We start from the raw sequence: 14378 nt of genomic DNA on the forward strand, positions 1-14378 counted from the left end.
AGGGCTGGGGAAGTGGCACGAAATTCTGAGAATTAGCTCTGTCTCCTCCTTAAAAGGGAAGAAATATCTGATACATGCAGAAAGGCTGTGCGTTTATTCTGTATATTGGCAGAAACGGCTTTTGCCTTTTTATCAATTTAAAAGCAAAATCAGGCAGGCAAACGTCCACCTAAGAATTACAGGCAACTTGTTAACATCATCATTATCAGGTAAACATAAATGTAATCACTGCGTTCCCTATCCTGCAACATGTTGCCTTTGTTCTTGATTGCATTAGCATTCAAATAGAGGGGGGTTCTCAAAGCAAGGATGAGTAGCATGCGTCCTTCCAACAAAGCAGTATTCCTGTTGTGTCAATAATTTACCCAAATTTATTTAAACCCAAAACCACAGATTTACTGTTCCATCTCATGGGGCTAAATCATCACTGTATTTACATTTATCTGTGAGAGAAATATGATTCTTAGATTAATATTTTTAGGTCTTGTGGTTAATTGGCCAGCCAAGGCACACCAAGTGGTGTTACCAGAGTGAACAAAGGCCGTGGGAATGAAAAGGCAGGGTGGATTGGAAGAACTATGTTTGATAAGTCTTCCCTAATCACTGGAGAGAAAGTAGGTTAGTGTGCTAGAGCATACAGAAGTAGTTTTGTGACTATGATGCAGCTATCTGAACTCCTTGGCTGTTGCTCCTAGATCAGAGCAGCCTGGTGCAAAGGGACATAGATTCTTACCAGGATTCTTAGCCTTGTGTCTGCACAGAGGATTCAGTGTGAGAAGTGGTCAAGCAAGGAGCCAGACATTATTCTCCTATGATGGTTATTTCATTGGGAGAACCATCCTTTCTCGCACAGGAGTACCCAGAGATGTAGGTAATGATTGTCATTGCTTCTTGGCCAGCTGTAGTTACCTGGGTGATGATTTGGGGTATTTGGCAGGTTATGACTGTACTGTGATATGGGAAGGTGTTCTCATTGAACGATTCATCTTAAAGGTTTTTAGGTTATAAAGACCCAGTTTCTTCTTCCTCTTTCTGGTTACTCTTTCATTGTTCTGTTTCTGTTGCTTTTGGACTTTTTGAGAAGTTCAGGGGTTTTAGTAATTGTGTAGTAAGTTAATTTCTGTCTGCTGGAAAGCTGTGCTGTCTCCCTTTGTGGTGGTGTTAGAACAAGCAGCTTTGAGATGTGCAGAGCCTGCATGACCTGCAGTCATTGGTTTTGAGGGGTCAGCTGTGCATGTCTCTGTCTGGTCTACACCTGTGTTCTCATGCCCATACTGCAGAAAGACCTTGCCAAAGGAGTAGCACAAGGGAAGAACTGGATCCTATCTTAAGAGCTGGAAGAGCCAAAGTCCATTGCCACAGATGAGATCGACCTTTTTTATCTTGATGGCAAGTATGTAAGCTGGGAGGGGATGTTTTACCATGCATTTGGACCATTGCTTTGACATAGGGGAGAGTGCTTGGTCACTTAGGTAGAATTCATTTCACTTGCTTAATTTGATCTACAAGTGAAGCCTCTGGACTAAGCTAGTTGTCATAGATGAGGGAGTAGGAGTTCCAGAGAGTGAGTTGGTCCATGTCTTACAAAACAGCACATTGGAAGGCGATCTCTCTGATTACAGAGCAATCTGCACAACTTTTGTAGACTAAAACTGCATTATTGGATGAAATGAGTCCCATCATGTGTGCTCCAATGGGTTGCTGAGAGTCTTGGGAGGGCAGTGACATTTGAACACTGGCTTGCAATAGTCAAGAGACATCCCATCTTGGGAGTTACAGCCATGTTCATTCAGCACAGCTAAGCCTTGCCATTACCAATCCCTCTGGACATGTTCTGTTACCTCTGTGTCTGCTACGTATTGATGATTTGGCCAAAGCCATGCATATAAGCAATGATAAACTAATTATGATATGGTCATCCTCTGGGAGAACTCCTTAGTAACTGAGGGTAATGAAAAAAGGCAGAGTAGCGAGGGCATCGTGCAGGAGAGGAGCCTGATGGGCAGAGCCCTGCAACTTCCCTCATTTTCGCTCTGTATTCCAAACAACTCCCTTGCTCAATTTGCTACCCACACACCAAAGCATTGTCCCATTTTATCTGGTTCCCCTGATACTTCCATTGCTTATCTTATGAAGATCTGTGTCAACATTTATCAAAACAAATGGCAGGCCTGGGACCTTTTAAGTAGTTTTTTTAGTTAATAAAACCAATCTTCTACTTCTGTTATGTTAAGAGTACATTATCTTTTTATTACAAACTCTCTACAGCTCTGTCTGTTTTCCTTCTTGGCAATTTCATGACTGCTCCAGTTGATTGCTGTATGGAGAATTACAAAATCATTAAGGGTGGGGTTTTACCAGCTGACTTACAGTACAAGCCATTTCTCAAAATAACCACAACAGTGCAATACTGATGTGTAATTTACGTCACAGTATGTTTTTATGAAATAGTTTGTGGCTTATTCATTTAGATTTAGAACTGAATATCTCTTCTCTCGCTTTTTAATCATGCTTTCTTCTTTCTTTTTTTTTTTTTTTTTACTTTTTAATATTTTCCATTCCTAGGCTTGGCTTGCCTCCAATTTACCAGCTACAGTGAGGAGGAAAAAGATCTTTTTTTTTCTTTTGCCTGCAGTTTAACTGCAAGTCTGTTTTCCTCTTTGATGTATATATTTGTGTTAACTGCCTCGGAAGAGATGGTAGATTTGTGATAGAATATATTGCACAAAGCTTGAGCAGAGAATTGATAAAAGAGATGCAAAAGTTCAGAATTTCAAACCATACCAAGCGACTGACGCTATTTAGCCTCCTGCTCTAGTACATTTCCTTTTTAAAAATGACTTTCTGTATAATGTCTTGTAATTAGAACAGGAAATCATTGAGTAACTGTAAGAAGAATAAGAGCACTTAAACTGAAAAGAAAATTACCTTCCGAGAAATTATATTCACGATTTTTTTTTTTCCTTTAAATCTTTTTTTTTCTTCCCTTCAGATTAGTGTGTTGGTAATGATAGTAACAGATGTACATACCCTTATCTGTATCATTGTTCTGCTTATGTTTTCTGGGTGAAAAAAAGTCATTTTCAATAATACAAAAAATGAATGGACAGAAAATGGGAAGTGCCTAATTACAAAAAATATTCTGTGTCACAACAGAGTAGCAATTAAATTGAAACTTCAATATAATTATCAATAACAGTCGAGCCTGGAAGGATGCCAGGCGCATAAAGTTGGTGCTCAGCCTTTATGTGGTTGCTAGGAGCACGGCGAAAAGTATAAAGCTTAGAGAAAGGAATGTCTAATGTAATAAAGTAACAGAAGGTAGCATAAATCATTGTGAGAGCAGTTCATATTGACATTATTTTACTTAAATTGGGTTGAAACTAGACATTTAGTCTTACAAGAGGCACAAATTCATATTTCTTCTGCAGAAATAACTGTGCTTTCTGGGAAGAAGTGGAGTGTGCTTTCCTAGCACCAGCCTCGTACATATTTGGAATCTTTTAAACAAAAATCTTTAAATGTTTGTTTCTGTTGGCATCCAAATGCATTTGCACTAATACGATTAAAAGAACTAAAGGGCAAAATACTTGGCAGCTTTTGAAGTTGAGGTAATTAGGTACAGGAAGGAACATGCATAGTTTTTCCATCAAGCTCTATAAAATCCTGGTGTGAAGGTCTTTTTAAAGAAAAAAATGCTTACTGATGTTGAGAGTAGATTATGGCGGTTAGCAATAACATTATAGGCTGATGTTTCCGAAACAAGCAAACAAAAAGCACGTTAGAGGTTTTTATTTCTCTGCTCTCTCTGTAAATAGTTCTGAATCTGGATGGATTTGTTTAGAATTCGTGCTTTTAGCAGGCTTTATTTTTTTCTTTGGGGGCTTTTAATTGTCTTGTGTTACATATTAAAAATGGTTGTGCTGATTTGAAAGTCAGTTCTTGCATAGATTCATTGTGTTTGGCATTTCATGCATCTCTTACTTACAAAGACAACTTGAAGAACATGTAATCCAACATAAATGCCAGGCTGTGCCAAATCCCAGCTCTCTTTACCCCTCACAAAGGGAACTGTTGGATTACATCTATGCGTATACAGGCAGTGCTCAGAAGGCAGGGGTGGAACCTTGCCTCCTAATTACAGTTTCTCTGTTTTCAGCCCTGAAATAAATAAATGAAAAATTGACATTGGAGTGGGTTATTAAAACACACAATTATGATATAAGCATGGGATTAGAGTAATGTCAGTGGAGCCTTACAAGCAGCGTAATGTAGGTACGATGTTCTCTCAGTTGAAGCTAAAATGAGATTCAGAAGTAAAGCATCTTGGCTTTCTAAGATCTCAGTTAAATGTTTTTAGAAATTATTTCTTTTTTTTTGGTTTTAATGGAATGCGATCCACATCTTGATCGCTGCTTCTCCTAGAAGTTAACTCTAAGATCATATTTATGAAAAATATTCAGCAATATACACTCCACCATTAAACGGCACGTTAGATTTTGCTAGAAGAAAAAAGTAGTTTTTCTTTGGGCTTGCATTTTATTAGGGATTGGTCTACTTTGATTTCTCTTTTCTCACGTGGGCATGGTTGAGAAAAAAAGTCTTTGTTCCAGGAACACTCTGTTTGTCTTTCACTAAACAAATCTTCAGTTTATTCAGCCTTTGTTCATTCTTAGATTTACCTATTGAACCTGGAATGAATAAGGAAAGGAAACAAATACATCATGAAGTACTCATTGGAGTTGCACAAGCATGTATAAAAGCGATCTTGTAAAAAATGACTTGATTTTAATTTATGCCAGGGGTTTGAGTCAAGTCATCAGTTGTCAGGGGTAGAAAGTTTGTGTAATTCTGCACAGGGATTTACAGCACATTTGTCTAGAAACTAATGGTTTACTACAAAGGCACATGGAACATACATTTATATACACCCTGTTTAAAAAGCTGACCACATCCTGGCGTAAGAAAAGTGCTGTCAGATCAACAGATTCAGCTCACCACTATCTACACAAAGGTATAAAGTAGTAATAATTATCAGGCAGGCATTTATGAAACTCTCGAAAGAGCTAAAGGATGGATCATGTACTTGTTAATTCCTAGAACAGTTTTCCTGATCAGGTTTTTAGAGTTTCCTAATACAGAAGAAAGAGTATTATTCCCAGGAGCAATTGGCTCAATCGTGCTGTTGTGTAGGCTTATGGGATACTTGCTTGTTGAAAACGAAGAAAAACATGACCTTGTTGACCAAAGCATCCTTACTGACCAAAGTGGTTATAGGCCATACATTTTATTTTCTTAGAAAAGTAATGTCAATGCTGTTTACCGAAAGGTATTAAAGTTACTTTTTTTACACAATTTTTTGGATCTCCCCACCTGCATCAGGGTAGTGGGAAAAGTTCTGAGTTTTTGAAAGCGATGGCTTTCAGGAGCTGTGCTTGTGAAAACAGTACTTCCCAAGTCCGTCTGCCGTGTTGATTTTTTTTGCAGCATTTCGTTCATCTGCAGTGATGACATTCTAGGTGATATATCTGCTTCCAAAGACTTCCTAAAGTTTAGCCTTTTATGTGTCAACATTTCTATTGCCCTCGCCAAATCAAGATGAGTTGTGCCATTGTATTTAGTTGGGGTGAACAGATCTGACATTTCTTTCAGTATCTGAAGTGATTTTTACTTTAAGGGTAAGAAAGATGATTTCAGTATTGGTAATGGGATTAAATAGTAGACCTTTTGTCTCTGGCAGAAGAAATAGCTGAGTTACTCAGTAATCAGAGTACAGCAGAAAACATAAAGTGAATGCTCTTGCTTTGACTTCATTAGCATGCATGTAAAGCCATGTTCAGTTACCCCACCTGAGGAGATAAATGAGCATAAAAAGAAGCACTGTTAACTATCAGCTGCATACCTGCAACTGAACAATTTCGCATGTTTACATCTCTGGTTGGGTTTTTTTGCTGTTAGGTTTCCTGCTGGTTATCATATGACGAAACTTGATTGTGATATTTCAAAATCTGCCACCTTTATGCCTAATATTAACTAAAACCTGGGGGAATGTAAAAGTCCAAGCTCTAGATTGCTTTATATCTTGATCCCACATTTTGACAGTACGAGCTGTTTGAAAATTCATTTGCTCGTTGTGCTCTGCAGGTGTTTTATTGAGTCCTGCTGCATTTGCAGTTAATGTGAGGAAAGTTATTTCCACCTATTGGGTTAGCTTAGCATCAATGACAAGGTCACATCAGCCCACCTCCGTGGCCCAGGGCCCTTTGGTAGTTGCCAGAATCAGATACTTCAAAGGAGAATTAATAGCTGTATGCTCCTGGGCTTGTATGTTATTATTTTTAAAAGATGCTAGCTGGTGTAAACATGAGTTCAGTAAGGCCGTATAGGGATCTGAGTGAAAATGACAGATAATATTTCTATCAAAGCAGCCAAGTTGGCAAAGTAGAGAAAGCACTTTGATTCAGGCCGTTGGCCAACTTTTGCAGAGTGGTGTTTTCTTACTCATCCAGGTAGAGTCCTTGTGGATAAGCACGGAAGAATTGAACAGAAAGCCAGAAAAGAAGCTGTTTCAATAATTTTTTTTTTTTTTTTTAATTTCTGTTTTTAACCTTGCTTTTGAAAACCACTGTGCTATAGGAGATAGGTCTTGAGAAAAGATTCAACCAGTGGGCCATGGGTTTTCTGACATGCTTGATTTACAGCTCATGTTATGTATTTTTCTGACATACTAAGAGGGTGGGTTTTTTATTTTCTTCTTCCAGGTGAGGATGATGAAGATTCAAACCTGCTAATTCTGAGCTATCCACAGTACTGTCGATATCGTTCCATGTTGAAGCGCATTCAGGACAAGCCTTCTTCAATACTAACAGACCAGTTTGTTTTAGCCCTGGGAGGCATTGCAATAACCAGCAAGAATCCCCAAATCTTCTACTGTCGGGATACATTTGATCATCCTACTCTAATAGAAAATGAAAGTATATGTGATGAGTTTGGTAAGTCACGTTACAGCTATTTTCTTTTTCTCACAAGTAGAGATGTTTTCTTCTTTTTAAGTGTCCACTGATTTCCAAAGGGAAGATGTGATTCCTGTGAAATGAAACAATACTATTTTTGTTCGAAATGTAGTGTACCAAATGTGCTCTTTCCTCTGTGAGACTGAAGGCTTCTAGTCACTGGTGATCTTCATATTGCAACTTGAGTTTATCACAATCAAAGATATTGTTACATGGGTAGAGCGTGTAGCACAGTTACTCAGTATGAGTGAAAGGGTCCCTTGTCTGGATTTGAAATTTATCTACCTTAATCATTCACCTATAGCTTATGTCTTTCCAGAAGCTTTACAAGGTGTGTTGGGGTTTTTTTGAAGTCATCATTGGTGCAATATGCTAGCAAATGCAAAATAGGAGAGAGTCCCTGCATGTCCCATTGCTGTTGCAGAGCACTCGTCAACTGCATGTACGCTCCCAGGGCCCGAAACAAATGTTAGCTATAGCTGGTGTGTTTCTGGCCTTCCTGGAATGTGAGCTTTTGCAGCAGCAGCAGCTCTGCCAGTGCAAGGAACTTGATTTTACAAGTGCAGATACACTTCTGGGAGGCGACTTCTTAATTCAAAGAGTGTAGAGAATACTCTGCAGCTCCTTACAGCTGGGAGAGAAGGCTGCAAGATTTTGACTCCTGATCTCTACCAGGTGATTTCACACCTTTTTTTTTTTTGTGTGAGATCAACCCAAGGGCAGCGGATGTGCTGCTAAATGTGCAGCAGAATGTGTGTTATGTACACACCCAGGGTTATTCTAGTAATGGGTCCAGTGTAATTTCTTTAGCAGTGTGCATATGCTGTGAGAATGAAGTTTATTACCCATATCACCTGATGGATGAGCACTGCAGCTAATGCCAGCAAGGTCTGTTTGCAGAGTGATGGGTACACCTTTGCTGTGCAAGACCCCTCCATCTCTGCAAGGGAGCTCTTGTGATCTCTTAGAGAATTTCTCATTATGCATTCAAGATATAATAGTGGGAGTGAGAGGTAAGGGGTTCAGTGATGCCTGTGAGGAGAGAATAATATCCCCCTTTCATCAAGCGCTAGCATGCTGGCTTTGAACTTGGCGCCCAGTCCAGGCCTCCTTATGTTGGCAAAGGAACACTGACCTAGCTGATGGCATTGAGGCATTTTACCCTACAAGGGTAGCGCAGGACTGCTCTGCTGCTGCACCAGTCAGCTCCCAACAGGCAGGAGAGATCCTTCCTCTCATGGTGTCGTCACTGGAGCACATTAGTGCTGTGAATAGTTATAATTTTGTCATGTCAAGCTTTTGCAGGATCAGGCCCAAACTGTCATGTCTGCTCATGCTCACACAAAACATTTACTTTGAGTGAACTATGAATAAAACTGTTGGTTGCTCTTAGGGTGGGGGTGGTGAAAAAATGAATGAAATGCCCTGAAAGTTTGGTCCAATAACACAAAAGTATCATGTTGATTTTTATTTACGGTGAGCTCCAGCTCAGAATATAAAGTTCAGGTTTTAATTGACTATCCTTTTTATATGGAAAAGGTTATTTTAGGCTTGAAGGCGTTTGATGAGTGTACCATCTGCTTTCTGTGGAGTATTTTATTCAGGGTCATTCCTTGATTACAGGTTTGTTGAAATAGTTGGATCCATAATGTAAGCGTATCATGGAATATTAGTAATAGATGAATCAAAAGCATGTGGAGTGATGCAGAAACTACGCTTAGTGAACCATAGCAAGTGCTTTGTTCAGTCTCTGAAAGCTAACTATGCCATTCTCTTGACCTTTGCAAGGCGATTATCTCATTATCAAACCAGAGCCACAGAAATCTTAGCCATAGAAAGTAATAATGTGTATTTAAAATTTAGTTTGGTTTAAGAAGCAGTTTTTTAAAATGCCTATAAAACCAAAAAAAACCCAAAAACCATAGTCTTTAAAAGTATTTCTTATGAAAATAATGATGCAGTAAAATTTGCAAGCCCTGCTATATTAGGAAGAAAAAAACTGACCAATGTATGGTTCCATTTCTGTACTGCAAAGTGTATGGTGTCAATTATACTACCTTTGTTAAGGCAGCAGGCAAAGTGCTATTTTATCCTTTTCTTTGCTGGCAGGACAATAAAATGTACAACACTTTGTTACACAAACAGTTTACATTGATATCATGTAGATTGATGTCACATGTGGAAAGTGATGACTGCTAAAGCTAAACAGAGGCAGGGTGGTACAGTAGATAAATGGATTACTCTAAGGCACTGGTATTTATCAGTCAAATCTGAGGAAGGACCAGATTTCAGAAATATGACTAAAATTCTTAAAAGGTGTCTACAAGGAGATCCAGACACATTTAACTTGAAGGGCTTGGCTATTTCTTACCTTGCAAATGAAAGAAGTGTGCTGAAGGAGCAAGACAGGAACATGTATATTTCACTATCACCTGAAATTCTCCAAACTCTAAAGTGAGTACGAAAGTTGGGAAATACAGTCTACTAATGTCTTTGTATGGGAAGCACTAGCATCTGATACAGATGACAGGTCTTTTACAGAAACGCTGCTGTTGGGGAAGGTGTTATATGTTCTCTGCACGTTGGAGTACTGTGTGGCAGATATAGCATGTCACAAGTGAGACACCAGAAACACCTTTACAAAAAGCCGCGGTCACTGCAGCATGTAAGCTGTTGTCCTTGTTAGGCAGTTTTAATAGAAATGTTTTTCCAGGAAGTAGTCTCTCTACTTTTATTATATGTTTAGAACAAAACCAGCTTTTTTTCAGTTCTGACTCCTTCCCATACGCCCTCCTTTTTTTCCCCATTCTGTAAGGTTTAACGAAAATAAATAAGGAAATGAGGAAGAAAAAGTAAGTTCTGTTGACAATAAATAATGTGGGGTTTGGTGTGGGACTTTTTTAAGTAGAAGAGGGATGTAGATGCTGTCTGTGAGCTCCCGCAGAGGTGGCTTCAAGAGATGTTTTGATAGTTCAGGCAGTCCAGTGTGGATGGCTTCTCTATTTCCATAGAGCTTTGGTAAGGGTTTCGCTGCAGTAAGCTTCCCCACCAGCTTCAGCGTGGGCTACCACAGCCAGTGCACTGCAGCTGCCTGTGTTTGCCTCTGTCCTGCCTGTGTGCTGCTCTATGGCACGTGCCCAAGTACCATATATATGCAGGAATACTCAGGACTGGTTTTCTTGCAGAGTCCTTTTTTGATTTTCCTCTAGCTTGGTTCAGTGTGCCACAACATCCCCTCAAGGAGGCCGCTGGAGAAGCAGGCTGCTGAGGAATTAGCTCAGCATCTGGAAGGCTCAGAGATCTGCGTCTGTTTCTTTGGAGCCTGACGGGGAAGAACTTGCTTTCCATTTAGAAAGGAAAGACTGCTCGAAGTGGGAAGCCTCCTTCTCCCATTCTTGTAACTACTGATTAGTTAATCTATCTTCCTTGGAGGTTCCCCTCCAGAATGCAAATAGGCTTAAAAGCTTGCTTCTCTTCAGAACACAGAGGATATAAGCCATGCTTGATGTCTTGATAGCCGAAGTTCATTGATATAACCACAGTCAGACTGTATACTTACTCCCCTCCTGAAATAAGAGCAATTAGAGGTCCTCACCAGCATGAAACTGTCCAGGTGGATAATGGAATGCTGGTGTTGCTGTCTAGGAATAAGAAATTTGAGATTTTGTACCTGCACAGGAGGCTAGAGTTGTCCATGGTTGAACTGAAGCAGAAAAGCTTGATGCCTGCCTGGCAGTGCCACCAGCCCATGCAGGCTTGCGGGTCATGCTGAGCAAGGGCCACAGGGAGACCTGAGGCTGGACCCCAGCAGCAGTGGCAGCAGCGTCCCTTGGCGGCCCCACAGGCTGCAGCTGCCTGCCCAAGAGAGGGACCAGTTGGACACAGCAGGGCGGGCAAATGGGATCAGTTTTCTTCCTGGCCTCATTTTAGTTCTCTGTGCAGACTAGAGTTCACCTACGTGTTCCTTTATCTAACTGCTCCTATTAATTGGCATGTGGAAAAAACCAAAACCCTATTTCCTCATTCCCCCGCTCCCTTAAAATGAAAATAGTATGTGCCAGCCAAACAATTCGTTTCAATTCAAGATATTTTTCAAAATCTTTTTCATATATCGGCTGTTTGGGTTACTATTACTGAATAACTTCTGTAAATGCTTATAATTTACTGGCATTTGCTGTGTGGTTGTACATGATGCAAGAGAGAAGGAACGAAAAAATAGGGATCCTAATACTTTTCATTATAGACCAAAGAGATCTAGCTGGAGACAAAGCTGCCTGTGTGTCCAGAAGATGTATCGGAGGGTCACTGTGCAGACACCAGTGTGCACTTGCTGCTAGAGCAGCATGCATCGTCTGCATTTGCTTGTCTGAAGAAGGTGACTTGGCCCTCTACCAGACTCATGTCCACTCCACCGCATGGACTGAGTTTCTGGGCACATCAGTGATCGTGGATCCTTTTGCAACCCAGCTGTGGGCTATGTTGCCAAATGCACGTGGGCCCCTACAACAAGGGAGTGCAGAGATCTGTCTGTGAAGATGACCTCCACCTTCCCCAGGCCTGGGGACTTAGGACAGCTTAGAAGCAGAAGGGTCAGGTGCTTGGGTGATGGTGGATTTCTACAGCTCCATCCACTTCGCCGGGTGAAAATCTTGCACAGAAGGATTTTATCATGCTTTGCTAGATAAATATTATAAATCCTTCCAGCTAAAGATGAACCAGAAAGCGCTCTTTCATTTGTGAGCATGGGGTTGCTTTTTCTATGAACAGCAGTGGGAGAGAAAACTGAATACCTTATTTCTTCTTGATTTTTAAAATCTGTTTGGTAATTTTTAAACCATTCTGGATTATTTTTATAGCATGCTGGGTCCAATATGCCATTAAACAAGCTGTTTGGTCTCGGGTGTACTGTAAACACTTGTTCACCCCAAAAGAAGGTTAAAAGTTTTATTTTTGTATGTAAAGACCAGTTTTTTATAGAATATTTCATACCCAAAAGTAAGAGAACTACATCCTGCTGTGGTATTAATATATTTTTTCTCTGAAAAATGAAACTTGTTCGTTTTACCATAACATGAGCAATGCAGAGGGAAAAACTGCTCATTGAAGAAAATTATGTATAAAGGGCATTGCAGTCTCCACTTCCCTCCTCTCCCCTTTCCCCTGAGAAAAACCCCTTAATGCTGTATCACTTGCATTGAGAAAAGTCTTCTACATTCAAAACAAAACCAAAAACAAACCTTCAACAACTTGGATCTCCCTGTAAAACAATGCAGAAAGCAGATTTTCTCACTTCCAGGGCTGGGAGGGAGTGGTTGTTAGGAGTGAGGGATGACCTACCCATCCCTCCCAGCCATTGGGGTTTCTGAACCAAGACTTTCAGAAGGATTTACCTTCCATCTTGTCATTGACCAGGGAGGCCATCGCAGGACAGTGCTATGAAGAAGAAGGGACTTTGTAGGGGTAGGTCATGTGCCAGAAAAAATGTCTAGGTTGAAAGCTGATGACTTGAGGATATAGAGTAGTACCATTACTCCTGCAATAGCTGAAATTTGGTCTTTGCTTTCGTTACACATCTCAGTTTACACAAGTTTGTGACTCACAGATCAAATCAGTTGTTTAGGGGAAAAACATAACAAACCAAATCCTTGGCAAGGAATGAGACTTAAGGAAGAAAGAAAAAGGGGGGGGGGGGTGTGGAGAAGAAAGAATGTTTCCAGTCTACATGAAATACAGTTTTCCTGTTGGTGGCTTACTTTACTTATGTGAGTGTGAGTCAAAATTGGCTTTTCTTTTTAAACCAGCTCTGGTACAAAAATTGTACTTTGGCCTGAAATGGTGGGTTTTTGATGTTTTTCAACTGTCGTCAAGTATCAGCATTATTGCTATTGGCTGTTTTGGCTACCTGCAGGGTAATTAGTATCAGTGAAATTCAGAAAACCCGAAGTTTCCAGATAGATACTTTAGGCTTCTTTGTTTTAATGCAAATGTGATTTTAAAGTGGGATCAGTGTTAGTGCTCTTCTGCTATGACTGGAACTTTCAAGCATTTAGAACTTCAGTAGGAAGAATATAGAGGCTTTTTATTAGTGTGGATACTGGGACTTTCTTAGATGGAGTTTTATGGTGGCATCTCCAACAGTCTGAAAAATATGCAAATCTTTTCCAAGGTCCTGGACAGGGTGGCTTAGCTAAATATTTCAAATTTTAGCTCTCTCAAAACAAAAACAGGACATAGCTGGAGGGGAAGGAATGATTAATGCATGATAGTGCTATATACAATATAGATAAATGTACATATTCTCTTCCCTCCCTCCCCACCTCTGCAAACATGAGCTTTTAGCATGAAAAAGCAAATCTAGAAGTGTTCTGGATTCTGGTCAGACTTCTTATTTTGTTAATTCAACTGTGGAGTAAGATATTAATGATCCCCAGATGTTGTTTATAATGATTGATTTTTCAGTTGTGATAAAATACTTGCAGTTTTTTTAAACAATTGATATTTCATAGTGTGCTCTGCAGCGTTTGAATAAAATGTCTGAAGGCAGAGCTGTTTATGTGCCCAACATAATTGCTTCTGTTAAGTGATTTCTTCATTCTTAACATTTTTAGCTCTTAATTGCTTTTTCCCCATACATCTAAAAATAAATATTTGCAAGTTTTGCATTCTGTCACTCATTGAAATGCATAAAATATTTGTATACTGAAAGCAAAAAGCACCGATAGGGGGTCACATTCTGTCTCACTTTGTGGAGTAAATTCAAAATAACTCGATCCACTTCAGTGACTGTTACTCAAGATTTTCACCAGATAACCAAGGGCAGAATGTCACCCAATGTTAACAGCAAGCTGTTAAGCGAACAGAAGTAATGTGTGGTAAAGTAAGATAAAATACCTTTCTGTCTGCGAGAACTTCAATAGAAACAAATGCAGTTAATTATTTTTATTTTTTTTTTTGGTACATTTTCAGGAGCAAACATAGTTGTAACCCAGATAAATATTAAGATAGATATTTTTTCCACTTTATAATCAAAACTCCTTTATGGAGAGCACTGATTTTATTCAGGTTGCACATTCCCACTGCCCTCAGGAAGGCAGCTGATGCTGAGTGGAGGGGCAGGTGCTGCCGGAAAAGCTGCTTCTGCTGATTTCCCCTGGCCCCTTGGCATCACTTCTCAGCCAGGGCTGGTGGTGACTGGCTGTCCTGCACAAAGTAGCTGCCCGAGAAGCCTGCAGCGGCTGCTTGGCACCACTGTGAGAGCACAGCTCCCAAGGCGAGGGCACTTGGGAAATTGGTATGGCTCCTTACCTCTTCAGGTGCCCTTGGGTAGCAGTCCGGGAGAGAGGGGGGCTTGCGCTGTGAGCACGC

At 40.1% G+C, this 14378-nt stretch overlaps 1 protein-coding gene across 3 annotated transcripts in view; it reads left to right on the forward strand.

The window, feature by feature from the left end:
* The window catches only part of ARID5B (AT-rich interaction domain 5B), a 124140-nt gene that overhangs the window by 41859 nt on the left and 67903 nt on the right, over positions 1-14378 (forward strand). For all 3 annotated transcript variants that reach the window (XM_030487123.1, XM_030487124.1, XM_030487122.1), the window contains one exon: positions 6762-6992. In XM_030487123.1, the coding sequence (XP_030342983.1) occupies positions 6762-6992 (231 nt within the window). The remainder of the gene's footprint in view (positions 1-6761; positions 6993-14378) is intronic.

Source organism: Strigops habroptila, chromosome 5 (genome assembly GCF_004027225.2).
Source record: "Strigops habroptila isolate Jane chromosome 5, bStrHab1.2.pri, whole genome shotgun sequence".
Lineage (NCBI taxonomy): Eukaryota > Metazoa > Chordata > Aves > Psittaciformes > Psittacidae > Strigops > Strigops habroptila.